General features: G+C 36.7%; 1 protein-coding gene across 2 annotated transcripts in view; it reads right to left on the bottom strand.

Moving 5' to 3' along the window:
* Moe (moesin) overlaps positions 1–20,426 on the bottom strand; it is a 32,526-nt gene extending 12,100 nt beyond the window's left edge. Inside the window, exons 1-3 of one of the 2 annotated variants that reach the window (XM_046617628.2) lie at positions 20,162–20,426; positions 17,223–17,279; positions 11,772–11,951 (exon numbers count right to left, since the gene is read on the bottom strand). In XM_046617628.2, the coding sequence (XP_046473584.1) occupies positions 11,772–11,951; positions 17,223–17,234 (192 nt within the window). In that variant the 5' untranslated portion in view covers positions 17,235–17,279; positions 20,162–20,426. Of the gene's footprint in view, positions 1–11,771; positions 11,952–13,641; positions 14,046–17,222; positions 17,280–20,161 lie in introns of those variants that run through there. The other variant, XM_046617627.2, reaches the window with a different exon arrangement.
* Positions 20,427–20,498: the final 72 nt, after the last annotated feature.

Consider the following 20,498-nt stretch of genomic DNA (forward strand, 5'->3'; position numbering starts at 1 on the left):
ATTTTCTAGAAACAGGATCATAAATGTACATAAATTGTAGAATATTACAGAGAATTTCAATGTTCCGGTACTTTGGACAATTTAACATAACCTGCTGTTTACTTGAGAATTTAAAACATTAACCTGCGATTTTTTCGTCATACTTTTGATGCGTAATATAGATATGAAAGACCAAATAAGGTGTGGAAAAGTACGATGATGAAAAAAAAAAAAAGAAAAAGAAAAAAATTGACCGATTTAATCGGAGTAAATCCTTTCTTATCTACAAGGAAGTGGAATAAAAAAAAAAATTGAGCGGAAAATTAATTAGCCCGCAATAGTGCGGAATATTCTTGAATTCTTTAGCAAAGTGGCAGCGGCTGTTGTTTTTTTCCCCATATCAAGTCCCGGAAGGGTGGTCGTCTCTCGATAAGATAAACGTTACCGTTGATTCCGTTATTTTACCACGACAAAGGAAACGAGAGGTAGAAATCGGAGGAAGCGGCTCCTCCTCCGGATTCAAATATCTTGGCCGGACCTGCAACTCGAGTTATCGTCTTGCTTCTTCTCGTCTCTTCGCAATCAGCGTTTGGTTTTATCCAACGTGTGTGTCACGAAACCAGCTAGGCGTCTAATAAAGAAGCGTCGAGTGAAATAAAAAGGCAAGCCCCTGCAGGCGGAGTACTCGACATCATCATCATCATCATCATCATCATCATCATCATCATCATCCACTCGTGGGATTTAACTTGTTATACCGCGTTTCATTTCGTGGTAAACTCGGTGAAGTAATCGCAGAGTCAGGCTGCTGTTTACCAGACGAGTTAAATATGATGAATCGGTCTGAATGAAAATTTAGGGAGCGAAGTAAAAACGGTTTAAAAAAAAAAAAAAAAAAACGAATCAAAAACTACAATTTGTTAGAAATAAATTTGTGCAAGTTAGAATAATACTAAGAACCAAAAGGGAGTAATTCACTGTATTTTTTTTTTAATTTATGGGACCCGCTAAAAAATTTTCAAGCAGTTTGTCCGGTCAATTCAACCTCAAATCGTCGAGATTGGAAAAATTTCTCAACGATCAGGAAACTGGTTTTGCTAATTTTTTCTTTTCTCCTTCCTTTTTATTCACCAAGTAATTCTCTTTTCATTTGTCCGCACAACGGAAGGCTCCAATCGCGTCACCGTTCTTTTTATTCTCTACACCGAAGAATTTCATTCTACCGTTCGACCTAATCGGAGTTTGCAGCTGCAACAGGTTCGGAGTTGTTTTTTTTTCCCCTTCTTTTTATCGCAGTTTCCGGTTCTCAGACGGAAAATATGTACACAATAGCAGTTCTACTTTCTAGAAAATTCCAATGAATGTTTCGAGATCTAATTCAATTGTTATACACCTCGATGCTTTATCTTATTTCTTAGTGAATTGGTTGGTGGTGTAAAAAACATGTTAAATACAGAAGAAACTTCGAAATCAGTCGAAAATATATTTTCACTATAAAATTATAGAGTTTTCCTAAAAATCCATCGAAATTCTGCTGTCACTTTTTTTCTGTGTGAAACGGTGAGTTTACAAATTTTCGCGAGTTTCCTTGTCAAGGTCAAGTCATGGTTGAAGCTTAAATCTCACGTATTTATAAGGTTAAAGTTAGTAACGTTATCGTGAGAATACAACTGTGGAAAAAAAAATTGATCGGGCAATTTTAGAACTGCACGAAACTTATTATTAGTAAACCACAAAAAAGGAAAATATAGATACTCATGTTTCGACAATTTGACTTCTTTAAAGTATCATAATTTATACAAATGTACCGCATGTTAAAAACGATTAAAAACAACAATGAATCCGACGTCATTTCCGGATTTAATTTAACAGCGCTTCAAACGATGAATATTATCACACAGTGTACAATTGCAGGGCGATGAAATTGGAAAATAATAAAATAATGAGACTTTAATTACAGATCGAGTCAGCTATCTATTTTCCAAAAAATTCTCGTTCATCCGCTTTCATTTCTCGTGTAGAAAAGATAACGCAAAGAAAACTGAAAAGGAAGTTTGAAGAATATTCCCGGCGTTGATCATGACTTTAGAAAAGTATAATATGTGCAGATTTCTCGAATGAATGATCTTGAACGACCTTCGAACGGAAATCATTCGACAATGTCACTGACTTACATGACTAACAACATGAAAGAAGTTTTCTTCTTCTTCGTAATGGCGGACGGCCCGTTAACATGACAAAAATACTGCATAAAATTAAAAAAAAAAAAGTTTTCTTTTACGCTCGCAAAAATGATCCACGACAATGTCGTCTAGATTTGCATTCTACCTGTTGCTTCAAATCTCGACATTATAGACGAACCTGCACGCATGTAGATAATTGAAGTATCGGTATGTGTGACATAAGGGATAGAGAGGGGGAGAATTGTAAAGAGAGAAGAGGAAGACCGACTCGATTACGTCACACGGTCGAAAAATGACGTCGGCATGTGATATATGAGTCACGAGACGGGCGTATCTACACGCACAAATGTGCGAATTAGCGAATCACACATGCGACGATCACATTCGGCTTTAAATCCATACAAAATATGATATTTTCTTAGCGCAAGAAGCTCGAGAAGTGGATTTTTATTTCATGTTACATGGTTTATTACACATTGCCAGTACTAAACCCTTAAAAATTGCGCGTATGTAATTATTTGACGGAATGATCTTTCGTCAAAGTGAGCAAACAACTTGAGTATATGATGTACAGATTTACTCAGGCTAATAAATTATTTCCTAAAGAAAAAGACTGCATTTTTATCACTTTTAGACGAATGTACAATATCAAATGAGATAAGAGTGAAGGTTTGAGTCTTCAAAAACCCTCTTCGGCTAATTAATATATATAATAATCTAATGAAAAAATTACAAGGTAACGAAAAACTGAAAAATGTATAAATTCTCTAGATTCCTAGTGAAAATTCCTAGTTGTGTGGTTACTACCCAAAACCTTAACGTGTGTGCGTGTGCGTCTGTGAGTGTGAGGGCAAAAAAAAATTTTTTAATTTTTTGTTTAAATTAAAAAATGTAAAAAAAAAAAATGGAATTTCTTTTCAGTACAGCTTCTGTCTCTGGAAAACAGCGAGAATCCCTCCTTCCTAACTCCATCCAACAAAGGATAGACACATGGACAACACACGGCAACGCCCTGCGTCGGTCGTCGCGTCGACTCGGCATACATTTATCATATATATACATACATATGATATATATATATATATATATATATGTATATATATGTATAGACTTTGCACAGGTAAACCACGAGAGTAACAACGCTTACGTAAAAGGCAACCGCGGTATTCCGGATAACCGAGCTTCGAGTCTGTCTCCGAGGAAAAGGGGGAGGGGGGCACAGAGAGGATAGAAGCTGCTGCGGTTACAGGTGGAAGACACCTGTGGCCTTGGAGCTAATTATACCGGGGCCTTCCATATCTATACGTTATGCATAATTACCGTAGCCTGATTACACACGGTGGTACATATGGTGTACGCCATTTACGGAAAATCGATGACTATGTGCGTGGAAATTTCTTAATCGCATGTTCATAGGGATATGACAAACGGCGGTAGGTAAATAAATAAATAAATAAATAAATAAATAAATAAATAAATAAATAGATGATATCACAGATAGAATTTGTGATGCAAAAAGGGTTTTTTTTTTTTTTTTGTATTTCTTTTTTCAGCATTTTCAATTTTTACAATCCGATCTTGAGAAAATTTTAACCGATTAATCATCCCCCCCCCCCCCCCCCCTTTTATTTTACTCTTTTTCTTGTTCGTCGGACTGTCTCTGAATGAAATTTTATAAGCGAAAATGATTACGCTTATACTTTCGTCAGATAATTACAGGCTTGTGTATATTATTTGAATACAAGTAGACAAATAGTAAAATATGGGTATAATATAATCACGTGTTATCGTACGCTGGATATCTGCGAGACATTCTAATTATACTTTTACACGTGAAATTAATGGCAATGTCAATAACGCGGTGACAACGGTTTTCGTTCGTTAGGAATTATTGCCACTCTAATTACGCAATACTTGAAATTTTTAAGAACGAATAGCTCTGGTAGAACATAGAGGATGTATTAAAGCTCCTTTTTATGAGTGTAAAATATTTCAGGATAAAATGTCTCGTATTTTAAGCGAGATCTTAATTTCTAAAATACACTCGAGTCGTTGTCAATGCGAAACCTTAGTTCGCTGCAGAACTGCTTTTACTTCGATGGTACATAAAAAAAAAAAACTTTATATCCGTGACAGGTGACATCTCATGGATTCCTGTTAAACTACTTTCACACGATTCTAGTTCAGAAGACCAACGAACTTTGCGTATAATAATAAAATTGCAATGCGCCTATTCCTGGCAAAAATAGCAATGAAGAAATTCACTTGCAGTGAATAGAAAGACAGCGGTTGTTGAATCGGCCCGATTTACTCGGTTGAAAAAATTCTTCCTTCATTCTTCTTCTTCGAAGAATGCTGAAGTAACGACGAAATGCTCGCAACTAATACCGACTTACCAAATCGTCCTCGAAATCGTCATCGTCGTCGTCCGAATCGGAACACCCACGAAGTCTGCGCACCTTTTTCTTAACCTCCTTCTTGACAACCCTAGTAATCATGCTTTCTGGCTGCGTGAAATTAACACAAGAAGAACACAATGGAACAAGTAGAGAATAATATCCTGTCACGAAAGTTGGTAGACGGATATCGATAAATTTCTACAAGTACCTACCACCTTACAGCAATTTTCAAACTACTAACGGGTGGAATCTAGCCATCAGGTTACTGTACTACACGATTCAACGATACTCTGGAATCGGAACGAAAGCTAAGGGATGTATTTACAAGTGCTGCCGCTAGAAATACTGATCGTGATTACGAGGTTGAAGTTAGTAACTCTATCGTAACGAAACGTTGGACAAAGAGAAGTTTTTTAATTTTAAAATGACCGAAGGCGCTCAATTTTTTAAATATTAGAATGTCTTGCTTTATTATACGGTTTAATGAATTTCAGACGGTTAAAAATTCGCGAAATCGAAGTTTTCCTTCAATATGCATCGGTTTACAATAACGTTACTAACTTCAACGTGATTCATGTTTCACGTTTTTCTATCATACAGTTTCAAACACTGCATCAAATTTGGATACTATTTTTAAGTACTGCAGTTTACTTTCACATTAGATTTGTGTTTATTGCATGGTATTTAAAAGGTTCAAATAATTCCGAGTGATTTCAAATGCGATTTATTACTAACAATGAACTAAGCATTAATTGTAGACAAGCGCCGGATTGTTAATTCAATCATTTGACATGATTTTCGATGACGGAAGGATTTTAAAAAAAAATTTATATCAAGGCTTGATCAATTTCATATGATACTACGATGTCGTAAAATTTCAAGAGATACATCAATGATATAATCGACGATTAAAAATCTTCAAGCCCATCGTGACTGTATGAATTTCAACGATCTTAGACGATTCTTAACGATTACGAGTGACGTAATTTTGATTACGTATAAGGAATGGCCAGACGCGCCCCTTGGATTATTTGATTCCAAAGAGGCGCGAAGCCTCGTTATTGTCATAATTATTATCATTGTTAAAAATCACAGTGAACAATAACGCGACGAGAGAAGAAGAAAATTATTATCGGTTTAAAATCCAACCAGCTTTCAATGTGTTCCAGAGAACGCATTGAATTGTCTGAAATTTTTCGGTTCGAGAAGCGTGAAAATGCGTCCAGCGGTTAAACATTCTCCTACACTGTTGTATAACAATATCCAGCGAACATGATTATTAATATACTCGAAAAGTCATTAGGAAGCTAAAAGTTCTGTCTAATCCAACTGACGCTTATAAACAGGTATATATATAACTTGACCGCCATATATGATTAGGTTGAAGAAATTCTTTGCCGGATTATTTTAACGTTTGAACAACGTGTTCGCGTGCAATGAGACCGAGTCATTGGGCGCATTTGTCAGAATATAATTTTATCGCGTATATACTAGAATCATGCGTATGCCTATCGTAACAATTCAATCTCCTCGTTGCGGGACTTGCCGCAAAATTAAGGAGGTCAACTAATTAACTCTAATAACTAAACACACCACGCGTAACAGTTATTACACGTAGTTAACTATACAATGGTTTGGGTTTGCACACGAGTAGCTCATTTTTACTTTCAAATATTAGTCTTAAGTTATAATTTTATACCGTTATAGACTATATAATCATTTCGTACAAATTCAATGTCTCTCCTTTGTTATCTATATTTATACTGATATTATAAAGAGGTAAAATCGTTTGCGTGTAAGTGAATCGCTGAAGCTAAACCGATTTTAAAAATTCTTTTACTTCTTGAAATGCTAAACTATCCCTGGGTAACATAAGCTATAATTCATTCTGATAAAAATAAGTTTTTAGTTTGAATTCTCACTATTTGTAAATTAAGTCGGTAGAAAATTTTTATTAGCGTTCCGAAGAATTATCAAGCTTTTAAAATTATACATGCATAAACGAAGTTCATCCGATGTACCTTACGTTACAAACGAGTTTATCGTTATTCTTTTCAGGGGGGAAAAAAATTGCTGGAATAAATTTGCATACATGAATAAAAATTAAAAACAGAGAAACAAAAAAAACTCAGAAAACAAGTCGGTAAGTTTTCCAACTGCATTTTGTTGAATACATGGAATTGTTATTGATCCAAAGTCGCGGCCAGTATAATATCCTCCGCATATAAACCACAAAAATTATTCTAAAGATCTAAAAGGATTGTAAATACAGGTGAAGCCAAGCCGTGAGTCATGAGCCACGAATTAACAAACTGTAAGTGAATGGAGTTTTATTTTAAAAGATGAGCCTCGAGGATCGCGAGATAAAGAGATATTACACATGTTCTCGTTATATGCGTATACATATGTTTTTTACACGAATAACGAGGTACTGCATCGGTTTCATCTTACGAAACTATTTCGAATTTATAGCCGATTATACATATACTAGTGAATTTCTTGTTTTTTCTCCACTTCCACCGCACGTATTTTTAAGGTAAAATCGAAGAGTGATAACAATCTAGAAGAATTTTTCTTAGATTTATTACACGACTTACGTCACTGTTGTACAGATTATACAGAAATGTACGAGTTACTTATCAATTTCTAATATATCTTGATCGATCGTCGCCTTAAATCCAACGCTGATGAATTGAAAATATTTATTCTCGCAAAATATGATTGAAAATTTACTATACTCGACAGGCTGAATAGTTCGTTCTGTTTCTGTTGTAGCATGTGGATATAGAAAAAAAATAAATAAATAAATAACCGACGCACAAAATTGCGAAAATGGAGGTAATTTGAAAATAGTAAAGATACGCAATAACAATATGAAGAATTGTTATACTGCGGTAACAATAACTCTATAAATTCATGGAAATTAATATTATTGTTACGTGACGAGATAAATAATTGTCACCATGGAGCAGAAAATACTGAATTCCGTCGTTTAATCCAATTTGCATATCTTCCGCGTGTTATAGGTATGTGAACAAAACGGTCGTATACAATTATACATCCATATCGAGAAAAACAGAACAGATCAAATGAGTTACATACGTTATAAGTTATTTACGTAACTCCACCTGTTTGCATAATTACACCGACCACTAGTACTACTGCTTATACTACTACTACTGAAAACGGGGCATTTGACTGTGTAGTTGATCGAACTTTGATCAAAGTATTAATTAGAGACAAATATGTTTTATTATTATAAGTGTGGAAGGCTAAATGAGGCAGATTGGTGTCGCAAATTGCTCGTTGCGTAATTTAGAAAAAAAAACGACATGACGCTGTTATGATGCCGACTTGAAAATGCAGGTAAAAATGCAAAATCTAGTTACCTGATTTAAATAGATTCCCTGAATTTGGATAGAATAATACGTCGAATATGTACAATAAAATCTTGGGAATTTTAGTTCGATCTCTTGTTCATTTATATTATTGTTCGTTCAAATTTTAAGATTAAAAAAAAAGTAAGAACAGTGAGGTCGAATTGACGCAGAATGTCCCGTACATAAAATCTGCGTCACTTTATTGTAAATTATAATTCTTACGTAGCAGCTGAGGTAAATAAATTCAAAAAACTTGTAGTAAGAAGCGAAGAATTTTTTTGTCGTCTATTTTCCGTTTTCCTTTTACCCATTACCGTAAGATAATTGTGTGTACTTAATTGAAAAATGCGGTGAAGTAGGTAAAGGAAGGGAAAAAAACCGTTACGCTCGATGCGCGCGCAGATGAATATGGAAGTAGAAATGAACATAAAACCAGTGAAATCGAAGCAAGATTTAAAGAACTGATAAAGAATATCTTTAATCTGCATAGATGCAAATTTGGATATTATAAAGATATATATATATCTATAAATATATATATAATAATATATATATATATATTTCATGCTTGTTGCAACCATCGTGACATATTGAATAAAATTTAATTTCTCGTCGACGATCAGGATCTTACGTAATTAATAGGTCAAATGTGTGTAGCGTACCTACAACGAGAGAAATTTTTACTTGTGGCAACTGCACAGTTTTGAACTATTTTTATTTTTAACCATAAAATTGAAAATAAAAAAAATCTATTCTTTGGTACAAAATAAAAATAAGTTTTGGAACCGTAACCAGAAAATTTAATATGCATAAAGTATTCTTTTGGATCACGACTAATCGTACTCGTTTTTTTAAATTTTTTATTTTTATAACTATTGAAACAATTTGATGTTGGCGGAGGAATAAATCCGTATTTAGCTGAATGTGGTATAATGAACTAACAGATTTAACGTTGACATAACAGGAAAATTTAGTATCGACAATTTTAATCGCACTAAATACATACTCGTATCAAATTTTCCTGTAACGCCAACGATATTCAAACCGTTATTACAACGATATTCGTTCTACTAACATTTTTTTTGGTAATTATAAAACGTCACCGTTTTCTGTTAGTGATACGAGGCATAACGTGCACATAAGCTTTCGAAGAGTAGCGAATAAACCGACAATCATCGCTACAATCGCGACTGTGTCAAGGTGAAGGTGCGTTGCGAGTGAAAGCCGCCAACCATGACGACTACCGACCGACATTCGCGTGCAACTAGGGATTCGCGATTGTTTAATCTTGTTCCGAATCGAAACTCGAAACGGTCGTTAAGAAAAAAACACAAAAAGTTGGGCAGCTAAATTGCGATCGAGAGATATCACGTAATATGAAAGGACCGTGAAAATTTTGCATAAAAATCTAGCACTTCGGCTTGAAGCGAATAAAACACGGAAACAACATTTATTATACAGCAAGATGTGTGGTTTTTTACTGTGTTTTTTCTTTTTTTTTGCAGTAGATACGTACTCGTGTACAATTTTACATTTTAATCGTTTCAACAGAGTCTAGGAATAATCACTATTATTAAATTAAGGATTCTTCGAACTTACAAAAACGTACGTCAGTTAAAAAAACTTTTTTTTTGGCTGCTACATTTATTGCTGTACCGACTTTGATGAACGTTAATCAGTAAAATACATTTTAAAGAAAAGTTCAAACCGTTCAACAATTCGTAAGTATCAGGAAAAAAAGACCTGAGTAATAATTAGTCTAGTTCTGAAAAACTGCGAAAATAAAGTTTCAAGAAAAATTTCTATGAAATTTGGTCTCATCTTAGAATTAGACAAGTATCAGAATTTTTTTTCTCATTAATAGCAAAACTCATGGACAAAAATACCCGGCGTCAAACTGACATGGAAAATGCCCTACTGATCCGAGATTTTCGTTCGTCGCAGTTAGGCGACTACGCTTTGCGCCGCGTATGGTTATAGAAGTTCAGGACACGAGGCAATCTGGGCTGAGGACTGCGGAGAGATAAGGTAAAGTGGATATGTATAATGTATATACCTTATACATATATGTATAGTTACGCACGTATCCGGCGAGAATGGCGGTGACATCACAAAGTGTCCCACACGTGTTATTTGTCATTTCTTTTTTTCTGATTTTTCCCTCTCTCTCTCTCTCTCTCTCTCCTTCCTGGCATACGTACATTTTTTTTCCTTATCGCGGTGGAGAAGAGTGGTTCATCTCAAGAAACCCCAACGGCAGAGACGAGGACTCGTTCGACTTTTTCTCGCCTTCTTTATAAATATATCCACAGACATGATGCGTGTTAGGTCTACACGTATAGAGGTATACAATATATAAGTTTACAAATTTATGTGGCAAAGTGGCGTCCATGTAATCACATAATACAAGGTGTAAAGTGGACTATTTTTTGTTTTTTCATCCTGAATATAAGGATAAATTAATATCGTTAATTATCGTCTAACAATTTCCAACGGTTTGAAAAAGCGAGGATAATAGGCTTCGCATTTGGATCCTAAGGACGGTACGTGTACGTACAAGCGGTAAATCCCACGTGACATGGACCGGTTTTGTGGCCGATGCAGTCTCGCCGCGCTCACATATTTCATTAGGTACCTACTCGTCAAGAGAATATTTTTTCACCGAATGTACAGGCGAGCCGAAACTTTTACCACCAACTTCTGCAGCCGATGTAGAATAAGTTTCGTTTCGTGTTGAGGTGACCGTTACAAGCTTAATAAAGTTTTCGTATAAACAATTAACAGCTCTTTGCAGCTGGTTATGGAAATAAAATAAGTTATTGAAAATCTTCCAATTTTTGCTGTTTTAAGTTTTTTTTACATACCCATTATGTATTATTCCAACTAAGAGGAAAATTTCAAAGCTAAATTTATCTTTTCGTACTGTATACCTATTATATGTAATACGTAAACTATTATTGCAAAGAGCGACGCTGCGGGCAAACGTTGTTTGTCAATCGCGTTACGTAGAGATGTTAATCGAAACGACGTTTAGGTTATCCATAATTAATCGTCGATATTGAAACGGTCGGTCGTACGGTTGAAAAAATCCCTCAACTTTTCCTGCACTCGCAGGCACCAGACCACAACAAAGTTCATGTAGACAACATTATCCTATAATGTATGATACTACCGTACAATTACGCTACGCCGTAAAATTACATCATTTTCGAGCTCTACGCGTTGTAGCTTCGAGGTTTATATCACAAAAACATACATACAAAGAAATAATAATTGTCATCAAAATTGATGATGTATAAACGTGGGATTTGGAATTTGACAATTATACACATTAGTAGCAGGTTGGTATCGAAGCGGATTGATTAATTACCGATTAAGACGAGTGACAAGCTCGTATTTTTTTTCTAGCATACATTGAATACCGAAAGAGAGTTGTCAGTAAAAACACTGCACAAGCTCGAGTACGTTCACTCACAAAAAATATTACTGAAACCCTGGAAGATGAAAACACTGTGTGTATCCGCGTGTAATATATTTTTCAATCATTCAAAACACAAACGAAGCAAACAGTGCGCTGACACAAGATCAAGATGGCGGCCTTTGCGGTCCACGCTTGCGATCGTGTTTCGGCTCTAATATTATTTTCAACGCTCGTCGGTCGCGAAATGTTCATTCACGCCAAAGAATACGATGGCAAGCGTAGTTTTAGCCAGTGAATTTCATCTCCGAGAGACTTCCAAGTATATAATTGATGAACGAAAATTCACTCAGGATCGATGTAATGGGTTCAATCTCAAATCAACAGTTTACATCTTATTACTCGGTCTTACCTTTTTGTAGAGCTTGATCCACGTGAGATCGCCCTTGCTGTCTGTGTACTGCAGACCGAAAAACCAGACCTCCCTTAGACCGATGGTCTTGACAACCTGGTCGAAGAGTTGTTTCCCTGTCGTCGTCTGCTGGATCGCGAACTCGAGTTCCGCGTCCATCGTCGTCACCCTCACGTTCGTCTGTTTCCAACGAACAAAAAGAAAATCGATTATACTTTTTTCAATTTTCCCCCACGTTCGTCTTAAAACGTATTTAATACAGTTTTATTGGTAACGACATATACTGCAGTAATAATGCATAACGTGAAGTATTACAGTTGTAAAAATAAACTGAAATCGATCAAATATTTTTTCAAAAAACTTCTTATAACTCACGAAAGAAATGTAAAGTTTTTAATATGTTACGATGTCGAGAATACATATCTCTATATCTATCTATATATATATATATGATAATATATATATATATATATATATATATATATATATATATATATATATATATATTATTATAAACAGTAAGAACTAAAGAGCAAGAAGAAGAAGAAGAGAATTCTCGGAGTACAACAGGTGGCCTTCGGGGCGAGAAGCTAAAGCCACAGCGGTATAGCCACAAGGTAATACCTATACATATAATATAACCACACGATTGTTAATCGTAAGATTTCAATGCTGCTGGCGGGTATAATACGGGACTCGTATATAACAGCTATTACGAAATGCATCTTGGCGAATAATTGGAAATTATTATACGTTACGCAACGATCTGCTATACAGAAATACACGCATCTAATTATATCTACATCGGCGAATAAAAAAACTAATATAAGTATACCGCATATATAGGTAAGTTTTGACCATCGTCATGCAGCCATTTACACGCGATTGCATTTTTATACATCTTCGAACCTTGATTGCTGCTATTACCTGCGTTTTTTTTTCTTTTTTTTTTTTCAATTCATTTCTTACGTCTAACGCGGAAGTAAATGGCATCCCAGATTTTATGTCTAAGTAGTTAATGTACACGCCTCGGCTAATTGTCGCCAAGAAAATATATGTTAATAGGCGCAAAGCGATATTGAATTCTTGATAATACGATGGAAAGGCGTTACACATATGATATATATGTACGTTACATATGAAACTTGAGTGGACTTTACGCCGAACAAAATGAAAGAAGCAGTTTTACGCTGGTATGTTATAGCTTGAAGCTGCCGTGAGAACGAAATTGAGGCTTCTTTTGTTCCTCGAGACTATAAAGGTGTATATAACACGCACCTTTATGCACCATACTGATTTTCTCACGCAGGAATTCCTTCTTTTTTCCCCGATTCATGATGCGTGGTAGCAACAATGAATTTCTAGGTCGTTAATAATTACAATAGTCTGATTCGTGGATATCGAATTTCATTTCGTCCCGCATTAATACGAATCTTGTTGAAAAGTTGGAAAAGAAAAGTGACTAAATTTCCGAGTAAATTTTATTTGCAGCATATTGTAATTCGATCAGAATTGCCGGTATTTTTGTCAAAATCATGCAAATAATATTTTCTTCCGCACCATTATCGATGAAAAAAAGTTAAACACCTGTATAATTATCGATTCGATAATTCCCTGGTCATACAAAACTGAGTAACTGTGTACAGCATTCCTTATACATCCGGTAGAAACGAGTGGCATTAATTGCGCTCCAAATAACGCCGCCCGTTTGTGTAACAATCAGGCATTAATTGCGTGTAACGGAAGAATGCAAGCTCGATGAGTAATCAGGTAAATCGAATTTTAAACATTACCTTATTACAGAGTAATCGATTGAACTGATTTAATTATTTTCTTTCATAAATGTGTACATAGTTTCGTTGAATCGTACCATTTTAGCACCGGCCACCATTGTAGACGAGATCCCGAAGGAGAAGCAAACGGATCGACGACGCTACGCCACAGGTATCAAAACGAGGAGTAAAAATTTGAAGAGACCGATATCCGTCGATTGTCAGATGTTATAATTATCCAGGGATGCACGAGTTTGAAATTATCCACACAAAAAAAAACAAAAACCGAACAACCACTTTTATTGAACACTCTCGCTTTCAGTTCCTTCTCCGGCACCTTGTCCTCTTTCGAAAAAAGAAGCAAAATCCAGGGACGCGAAATTCACCCCCCACACTTGATAAAACCCGCGACAATGATAAGATTTGAGAAAAAAAAAAACTATTTGAAAACGAAACTGCAGTGAGAGCAAAAGGCTTGATCAATCGTTCAGATGAGGTGAACACAAACTGCGCCCAACTTCTCGCCGTTCGAACACGAAGAAAGAAGACTTTGATCACGTGACGACGCCGGTTAACCGCCGGCTTTTTTTCTCTCCGGTCGAGGTGGGGATAGGAGTGATGCAGGTTGGCCAATCCCCTCGGCCGTCGACGTTCGTTTGTTCGTTGGGAACGACGAGCGGCTCTTGAAATTTAAGAAGAAACGACGGAGTACGTACGACGTCAAAGATGCGTCTCCACCCCGGAAGATAAGAAAAAGAATCTAAAGTGCGGACGTGATTAGTTTCAAGTTACGAATTTGATGCGACGATCAAATTTGAGTTATCGACAGAATTGCAATTTCTTTCTAAAACACGCGCCACCTGTTTGATTTGCCTACACTGTTCGATTCTAGTCTTTTTTTTCCCCCATTATGTTGACGATACTGTCGCGGATTATTTTTTTTTAAATGTCAATTTTTAGAATCTGACTACCGTCGGAACGTTAAGGCACGGGTTAGTTTCAGTTCAGACCAATTGAAGTGGTGGATTTTTTTACAGTACATGCAGATTACAACTTAAATATCGTCCTTAGACGACTTTTCTGGATCATGAGGTTGAAATTTGTAACGATAACGAAACGATGCATTCGTGTGAAAAATCGTTTGAAATTCTGTGAACTATAACAATATTATATTACTGACAATTCTCATATTGCAGAATAACATTTTCTCAAAAAATGCATCGTTATATTAACGTCACGAACTTCAATAATCATATAACGGCAGCTATCTCAAGTCTCTGCCGGCGTTTGAATTAGATTATCAGATGTATTTTAAAAAAATCATTTTTATTTATGGATCTCTACAAGTTTAGTTCACGGAGCTTGTACGTTTCCAATTGACTCGATCCATTATTCCAAGTCAAACATATCGATCTGAGTAAACATCCCTGCATCACAAGTAAAAATATTCTTCTCGATTGTATATTCAAGAAAAAAAAAATAAATAAATAAAAATCAATATGCGTAGATCCGATTTTTTAAAATAACCGTATTATTTTCCGTCACAAAACCCTGCACTGTCCCGTTGGAATAGGAGCATTGTACCGATGCTTATATACATATGATGATTCGAATTTAATGTCAAGATCTAGACCCCGGATTCTACAAACTGTTAAAAATCGCGTCATGGACATTACTAAACGTCATTATGTATACTACCTATGTAGGTGTGTAGACGCGAAATGAGTTATCGTCATATGTATTTAATTCAGCTCATGACTCTCCAGCGAATTGAGTATAGATCTGATACGTGAATGATTCACACCATAGTAGCGGGATAAGGTGTCACCGTTAAGTGCGGCATCTCGTCTTGAAAAGGAAACCGTAGCCTGTTTCCATTAACTTCTCGCGCGTGTTATTATTATACATTATACACATATCTGTATGCGAAATGAAAGTATAAATGTATTATACTTATGGATACAACGCATCTATAATGCGAGTTTAACCTGGCGTTATGCCATTACAGATCTGATATAGTATACGACAAAGTTAAATTTCAAAATTTCTGTCACCAACTATTGAATTGTCTGATCTCAACCAATCCAGCTACCGAGCAATAAACTGTCGGCGGTCTCTGTCTCTTCGTAGTACATAAGTAAATGGTGCTGTAACGTACGTGCTTCGATTATGATGCACACGTCACAACATTTGCAAAACTCACGACGTTGCCCAGCTTTGAAACTTGCTACACAAACGCCTGCAACGAGCTGGCGAAAAGGCAAAAGAACCGATAAGGCTTGCGAGAAATTCGTAATATAACAAAAAAAAATATTCAACATGCGGATACATTTCATTCATCATTTGCAAAGAATTCCGATGAAATTCCTTCGCTTCGTGGCCGGTGGCAAGATGACGAATTCTGAGTCACTTGCAGATAATGTACATATCAGAAATGAGTCGTTTTATGCGGAAGGTAAATGGATTATTGGTCTGACGAATAATCGCGGGGAAAACTTTAAACAAATTCATTCTTTCCTGTCGTACTTTGATAAATCTGCTTATAATTAATTTCATCAAAGAAGAAGAACGGGTGCCGTCAACTCTACGATATCTTATCTCAGGTAGAAACCGCCCGCTTTTGCCTTCAAAGTGTCTCACACCTCAGAAAATATAATATACGTCTTGTAGTAATATGTATACATATTTTTTTTATTTATCAAACTAGGTTATTGCAACGAAATATGTGTAACGATAATATACAGCGAGACATTATTATCGTCATCGTCCAAGCGCATGATGATTTTTCCCATTGTTATATAAATACAAGACAATTTGAAACAGAATTTACAAATACGATATGTATTATAAATATCTGCAAGATTCAGTTACCGACGCGGTATAAAGATAAAATGCATTGATTAAACATTTGCAAACATCGATTGAGATTGAAAACCTGCAACGATGACGATCAGCTAAGTAGGTGAGAAGGGAAAAAAATCTTCATACGATAAAACGAGAATCGCTTCGATCAGATTGTCCTTGTCGTCTGTTTTATGTGTAGGTTATACATATTATTACAGAACCGATTGGACAGGAGATGAAAACTCAATTACAAACCTGTGTGCAATAAGGTTTCGCGGCCTAACATCTTGCTGGAGTAAAAGAAAAACAACGTATATTACATAATTTTATACGGGTATAATACTTATTAATTAATTACTGCTGCCTAAGAAGAATAAAAAAAACGCCCTTGTTTCTAATACTATAATTCTTCACGTGGAAAAAACAACGCTCGTCTAAATAGTACCTATTACAAAAAGGACTTGTATTACAATTAGTAAAGCTGATTGGTTCAGACATTTGTCCTCGTATTTTCTCGAGTATACCATTGCAAACAAACTTTCGTAGCACACAGCATTCGAATGGATTGACACGGTGAAAAATCAAAAAAAAAAATCATTTTAAAACAGAAATGGAAATGAGAATATAGGTATAAGCGATTGACGTCCTTGTCCCGACAGAGATAACGAGATTATTTCGTAATTAGTGCGAGGAAGGAAATCGTCGTCGAGGAGGTGATTTTACAGCGCGATAAAATGGCCTAATTCTAGTACCCTGAACACCTAACATTGATAATAACAATGGCAAAGAGTAGTGGACGCGTTATCTGGTCTCCGTTATTCTACCACACACTTACCGACTTCGGCATCTTGGCAGCTGTGCTGGGCTCGTTCTAGGCAGTGAAACTGTCAGCCTGAAACAGATAAATTATTAGCACTGTTGCAGAGTTACATCACAGACTGGATAACAAACATAGTCGAACAACAATAACGCGGCAGGCAAGTACAGGTTGCCGATGCTTGATGCAGGAGAAGAAATAATTACCGATGAACCGCAGGGATCGGAATCCGCTCGCACGCGATACAAATTTCAGTTATGTTCCGCTCGGTTCGTCCCTGTGCACGGGAATGACTCTTCACTATTGAACGTCAATCTCATTGTCGGACATCCCGAGCGATTCGCAACGTTTTTACTTCCCTTCTATTTTTATTTATTTATGCTAATTTTTTTTTACCACAAGTACGTATCGTACAGTTTCGCCGTGTTTTCATCTCGGCAATTTTCATATTCTATTTCCAACTATAAAATTGGATCATGCCCGAGGTGATTTTCGATATATGAAAATGTTCTTCAAACCCCGTTGAACATTCATCGATTAATTGATTTTGAAAATGGGAGAGACTTATGGAAAAACATAATTTGCTGTTTAAAAGAAAGGACCATTTTACACGATGCCTCGAAAATTTTCTGTCAAATTATTAAGTTGAAAGCATCATCCGATCGACAAGTTTTGGGTCAGTAATTTATTGTATTGTTTTTTCCCCTCAAAGGATTAGGCACGTCGTATAAGATAACAGATGCAAGGCTGCTGAATAATCACGATTATTTGTGATTGCAGTATTAAAAAGTTTTGCTGTGAATTGAGTATTTCAATGAAATTTTTTTATTTCATATTCTTGTAGATTGGAAAAAAATATTTTGGACGTAATTTATATTCTTTCGATTGAATCAAAATTGCCATTAATATAACAGATTGAAAACTATAACATTGTGACGTCACCCATGTTAAGATATATCTATATATATATTAAAATCAATGAAATTCAATCACGTACAACATGAAAAATTATCATTCTTAACGAAAAACAAAAAACACGTCCTCGTTATTTTGGCTTCAACTGCATTATGCACCCCTAAAAATGGAAAAAAAATTTTCATTCAAACACTCAATTATGCCGAACGAAATAATTCGGTCACTGTGCTGCGCCGCATCTTTTCGGAGCGGCTCGACCGAGTCGTCGTCGTAGTTTTGAATTTTATAAATGCAAATCCGTGTGACCGAGATCCAAGGTATATTATATATGTATACAGCGGGACGACGAAGGCCCCTTCCTACGTGTCTCGAAGGCTTATCTGTGCCCCACTGCGTTCAGTGAACCGGGTTTCAGCGTACACATAGGCAATTAAGTACGTTTCTTCGATTACAAATTTCGAAAACTCTTTTCGTACCGTTCGCTGCTCGCGCGCGTTAGAATCCTCGATTTCCTCTCTCTAATCGTTAAGGCTGCATACACGCGATACATGCACGTTATACACTAATGTAAGCGGGGTTCTTACCAACCAACCGGTATTTGTCAGGTGTGCCCGTTTCATCTCTCTAATACACGATGAAAAACCCGTTGTATTTGCAAATTCAATTCCCGCAAAATAGCGTGTTTTTCTATCTCGGTTTCGTTGCTCCAACGTTACTAACTTCAATAATCATTAGTCCGTAAAAGTATTTCGCTAAAAATATATAATTTTTTAAATAAATTTTAACGCGACATGTGTTTCCGCAGGGTCTATTTTTCAACTCAACGTCACAGGTACAGACCCTTAAATTCATTCCGGCACATTCAAGGCCACCGGTATAATCCGCTACCACTCGTTTAACATGGGAAACTGATACTACCGGTGGTCTCGAACATGTCAGATTCAATGTAATTGTAAGGGTCCGTTCGGGCACAGCGAAAGCTCTTCTCCTAGTCACACACATTATACCTATGTTGTTTACTTACAATAATATATACATATAATCGTCATCGACTTTTTCGTATGAGGGGGATACGGATTATCCTACGCTTTCGGCACAGGTGCGTGTAACATGGGCTCTCGGATCACCTATCTACAGCAGCAGGTAAGCTCTCAGCGGCCAAAAGGTCACGGAATATGAATCACGACATTAGGAGAAAGAAACAGCAAAAGGCGGCTCGGCTCGGATCAATGAAGGCGAAATAGAGAAGAGGAAGAGAACTGCACGGGATTGGAGAAGCTACGCCGATGTTATACCTACGTGATCGAAGTACCAATTGGTTCCCGTAGGACTTGAGCGAGTGGAAAACCACCTCGGAATACAGCGTTGTGCCTTTTTAGGTCATCGACTGCCGATGAAATCGGACCTGAATATCGCCGATGGGCAAAATTGAGCGCGGACGTTTCTAATCCTCGTCCGAGAGTCACGGAAACTAGTGAAACGACTCGACTGCGTGTCATTTGCAAATACTGCGAGATGAGGTGCGTAGGCGAGCGGTTAATAAAGGGGTTTTTTTTTATTTACACTAGCATGAGTAACGCTGGGTAACACCTATCTATACCTGCGAATGAATGTTCGTGCGAAAATTAACTTGCTTCTGGAATCGCGCGCGAAGCCGTCGACGACGCTGTTCGATCAAAAATCTCGAATCATTTTCAGCCAAGGTATATTGATGCCGAATCATATTTCACGTAACGCACCGCTCTGTCGACCAGGAATTTGCATATTTCTGTAATAAGCGGGCGGGCAGGTTGGTAGGGAGGTGCAAATTCCAATCTTGCTCTGAGAAGGCGTCGAAATTCATTTGTTGATAATAATTACAAGGATATTTATTTTATCCGGCATTTGTATCGTGCGCGATTCGGACATTCGCGAGGGTCTGGTTATCATTCAAACCGCGGATAGAACAACCGGTATCGGGATAATCGGCGGTGAAATACGGCCAGGGAGAGGTCTATTAACGCCGCCTCGGTAATATTCGTGTAAAATATGATTGTACTCACTTTGATTTTATCGATATGAAATATCTCTCCACTCCTTAACACCACATTTACTGGGGTTAGAGGCACACACTTTTCCCGGGACAAATCCGTGCAATCCACACCCAAAAAAAAAGCCGTCACGTTGAGCAAATACTGACACCTCACTGATAATATGGCCGCCGCCCGCCTTTGAGGTGGGGTGTTAGCACCATGCACGCACTCTGGAGGACTTTCGACGTACTGAATATTCGCTCACGAACACAGATGAACGTCTGAACTCTTCGGCCGCAACCGAACTACTGACTAACTATTAGCGACGGATCGAGCCGAGCGTTCTTGCGGGAATTTTCGGAATTAC

Source organism: Neodiprion pinetum, chromosome 3 (assembly GCF_021155775.2).
Source record: "Neodiprion pinetum isolate iyNeoPine1 chromosome 3, iyNeoPine1.2, whole genome shotgun sequence".
NCBI lineage: Eukaryota > Metazoa > Arthropoda > Insecta > Hymenoptera > Diprionidae > Neodiprion > Neodiprion pinetum.